At 38.4% G+C, this 4,002-nt stretch overlaps 1 protein-coding gene across 1 annotated transcript; it reads right to left on the reverse strand.

Annotated features, from left to right (window-relative positions):
- Positions 1-2,795: 2,795 nt before the first annotated feature.
- Positions 2,796-3,048, reverse strand: LOC122739698 (60S ribosomal protein L38-like). Its single transcript, XM_043981348.1, has one exon. It carries the CDS (start codon positions 3,046-3,048, stop codon positions 2,836-2,838), a length of 213 nt encoding a protein of 70 aa, XP_043837283.1. The 3' UTR covers positions 2,796-2,835.
- Between the last annotated feature and the right edge of the window lie 954 nt (positions 3,049-4,002).

Here is a 4,002-nt window from a genome sequence, read left to right on the forward strand (position 1 = left end):
TTTGGTTTTGACATAGCAGAAGCATCCAGCCAGTATACATTGAACCCCTTCCACAAAATTCATTCTCAGAAATAAAAAATGTAAGCAAAATTATCTAAAAGAATGGTTGTGAATGATAGCACCTGTCACTTTCCACTTCCATACTTTGTCATTTGTTAACAGAAAGAATTCTTTCTGTTGTGTGCTTTGACCTTCATAATTTGGTACTCACAATTTCTATTAAATGTGACAGGATTTGTACTGATATTCAATGTTCCCTTCATTTACATTATTATAGTAATCCTATATATTAGGTTTCTGTTCTTCTTTCTTTCTTTTTTTTGTGAGGCAAGGTTAAGTGACTTGCCCAGGGTCACACAGCTAGTAAGTGTCAAGTGTCTGAGGCCGGATTTGAACTCAGGTCCTCCTGAATCCAGGGCCAGTGCTCTATCCACCGTGCCGCCTAGCTGCCCCAAAGTTTTTTGTTTGTTTGTTTTTAATATGTGGTGTTTTGGGGGCAGGTAGATGGCGCAGTGGATAGAGCACCGGCCCTGAAGTCAGGAAGACCTGAGTTCAAATCTGGCCTCAGACACTTAACACTTACTGGCTGTGTGACCCTGGGCAAGTCACTTAACCCCAACTGCCTCCCCCCCCACAAAAAAATAAATAAATATGTGGTGTTTTTGTTACTGTATACATTGTTCTTCTGGTTCTGTTCACTTCATTTTGCATCAATTCTTGGTGCTAACTCTTTTGAAAACCATTTCCATCCTTTGACCATTCACCAATTAGGGTATCTTATAGATTTGTGCCAATTCTCTATAGATTTGAGCTATCAGACTTTTGTAAAAGATGCTTAATATAAATGTTTTCCCCAACTGCCTTTTCTTTTTATTCTGGATACACTGATTCTGTGTTAAAGCTTTTACATTTTATATTATCAAAAAAATCCTATTTTGTCTTTTACAATAAATAAGCTCTATCCAAGGCTCGTTACTCATTATTTCAGTTTCTATAGCTATAACAGTTTTAACCTTGCATTTCTCCTCTAACTTTTGAATGGGAGGCATTTTATATTCAGATCTCTTCTCCATCTGGACTTTACTGTGGTACATGATATAAATGCTAGTCTAAACCCATTTTATACTCAATCATACTTCAGTTTCCCCAGAAGTTTCTGTTGAACTAAAAAGTTAAAACCACTTCCTCTGTGATTTGTGTCCTCAGGTTTATCAAAAACACAAAGCTGCTGAATATGTTTATTTATTAGTCATGTTTATCTCATCTATTCAATGGACTAAGGTTCTTATGCCTTTATTAAACCAATATGGTGACTCAGTGGATAAAGCACCAGACCTGGAGTCAGGATGACCTAAGTTCAAATTTGGTCTCAGACACTTACTAGCTGTATAACCCTGGGCAAATGGCTTAACCTTGTTTGCCTCAGTTTCCTCATATGTAAAATGAGTTGAAGAAGAAAATGGCAAAACACTCCACTATTTTTGCCAAGAAAACCCCAAATGGGGTCATAAAGAATTGGAAATGAGTGAACAACAATATGAAATAGTTTAGATGACTAATGCTTTATGACACATGAAAACCCTAAACAGGGTGATTTATTTACAAGTGAGTGATCTTGATAGCAAATAGAATCCCCATTTTTGTAATTCATGGTTCAAAGTGCATTCTTGTAGGATATACTTGAACTCAGATGAACTGTGACTTAAGCACTCCAAAGCAAATGATGGTCCTCTCTATAAAAAGTTCAAGGAAGTATGTTTAAAAGGGAAATGAATGGAAGAACTGTCTTTGCCTTGTTGTTGCTGTTGTTTGTCCTTTATTCTCAAAGAGGACCAAGACATTGAGGTGATGTTGGGACTTGCACTAAATTGAATTTAAGTGAGGGAGGGCTGTGTAAGGTCACCAACCTCACTCTCTCCTCCAGAGCCCTCTGGATCCAGTGGCAAGATGTAAATCAGAATGACTAGAAATTGCCTGGAATGCAATTTAGCCTTTTAAGCTAAAACCTTTCACAGGTCTCAGTTTGCCTGACACATTCAGTGATTAAGACAAAGTAAGAAAGGATGCAAAGAAGGGTGACTTTGCTTTTGTTTTTTGGGTGAGGCAATTAGGGTTAAATGACTTGCCCAGGGTCACACAGCTAGTAAGTATCAAGTGTCTGAGACCCATTTTGAACTGAGGTCCTCCTGACTCCATGGCCAGTGCTCTATCCACTGTGCCACCTAGCTGCCCCAGTGACTTTGCTTTGTAATGAACATAAGAACATAGAGGATGAACTAGACTGGGAAGAGGCGTGGGGCAGGGAGGCCATTTATAAGACTGCCATAATCCAGGCAACAAGCTATAAAGCCTTTAGCCAAAGTGGGAGCTGTGTGAGTAGAGAGGGCCCTAAGCCCTAACTCTAACTGGAACCCTGAGACTGGGAGAGAGGTTAGGTGATTTGCCTAGGGTAACAGCAGTAAATGCCTGCGGCAGGATTTGAATTTAGGTCTTCCTGACTCCAAGTCCAGCTTAACCATTGCAAGTATCTAGCTGCCTCAACCTTTCAACCAAGGTCAGGTCTAGTACTCGAATATCACCTAATTTGTAAGACCAAAGAAATATCTTTAGGCTTTTTTTTAAAAAACACATTTTAGGGGCAGCTAGGTGGCGCAGTGGATAGAGCACTGGCCCTGGATTCAGGAGGACCTGAGTTCAAATCTGGCCTCAGACACTTAACACTGACTAGCTGTGTGACCCTGGGCAAGTCACTTAACCCCAATTGCCTCACCAAAAAAAACCAAAAACAAAACAAAAAAACACATTTTAATACAGGTGTAACATTGAATGATTCCTTCACTTCAGCTCCTTCACAGCCAAACCAGGAGGCAAGGACTGTTTAAGTTTCTCTGCCTTCTCTTTGTCTGTGATGACCAAGGTGTACAGGTATCTGCTGCAGCGAAGCTTACACTTCACATTGTCCTTGTTTTTCTTGATCTTGATAGATTTGGCATCCTTTTGCCTGGCTGTGAGCAAGAAGTCCTTTATTTCCTCAATTTTTCGGGGCATGGTGATGGCCCTGAGGGAGCAGCACAGGCCGAGAGACTGAGCAACTGCCAAAGGGCAGAGGAAGATGGAAAAGTAGGCTTATTTAAAAAAAAAAACAAAAAACTATTTTCTGTGGTGCAGTGGATAGAGCACCGGTCTTGGATTCAGGAGGACCTGAGTTCAAATCCAACCTGAGACACATAATACTTACTAGCTGTGTGACTCTGGGCAAGTCACTTAACCCCAATTGCCTCACCCAAAAAAACCTCAAAAAACAAAAACCTTTTTGCTGAGTGCATATTGAAGCATACATTTTCACTTTATTTTTCTTGGCTGTGTGTTTTCTTTTGCAACATGGCTAATATGAAAATATTTTGCATGATATCACATTTATAATTTATATGTTGTTTGCCATTTTGAGGTGTTGGGGAGGAGCAAAAGAAAGGAGAGAATTTGGAACTCAAAAATTTTTAAACTTAATATTAATTTAAAAAATATAATTGGGAAATATTTAATGAAATAAATAAAATATTTTGAAAAAACCATTTGCAAGGTTGTGATTCTTTGTGTATGTGTCTCTGTGTGAATACATACATATATACATATATTTATGTATATGTGTATATATGTGTGTGTGTGTGTATATATGTTGCGTATCTTCAATTTATTATTTTTTAATATAATTTTATTTTCCAAAATATATGTAAAAACAAATTTTAACATCAATTTTTTTAAAAAAATTGTTCCAACTTCTCTTCCCACCCCCACCCACTAGAACTCAAGCATTTCAAAATAAATTATACATGAGTAGTCATGGAAAACATTCCCACATTAGCTAGGTTGTGAGAAAAAAAACAGTCAAAAAACTCCCAAAACTTCAGACTGAGGAATTGTCAAAGAGAAAAAACATTTTTTAAAAAAATGTGTTTCCAGGGGCAGCTAGGTGGCACAGCGGACAGAGCACCGGCCCTGGAA

Source organism: Dromiciops gliroides, chromosome 2, assembly GCF_019393635.1.
Source record: "Dromiciops gliroides isolate mDroGli1 chromosome 2, mDroGli1.pri, whole genome shotgun sequence".
In the NCBI taxonomy this organism is placed as follows: Eukaryota; Metazoa; Chordata; class Mammalia; order Microbiotheria; family Microbiotheriidae; genus Dromiciops; species Dromiciops gliroides.

Bases quoted from the DNA above. Each gene is read 5' to 3' on its own strand.
- LOC122739698 (XM_043981348.1), bottom strand. From the start codon at position 3,048: ATGCCCCGAAAAATTGAGGAAATAAAGGACTTCTTGCTCACAGCCAGG.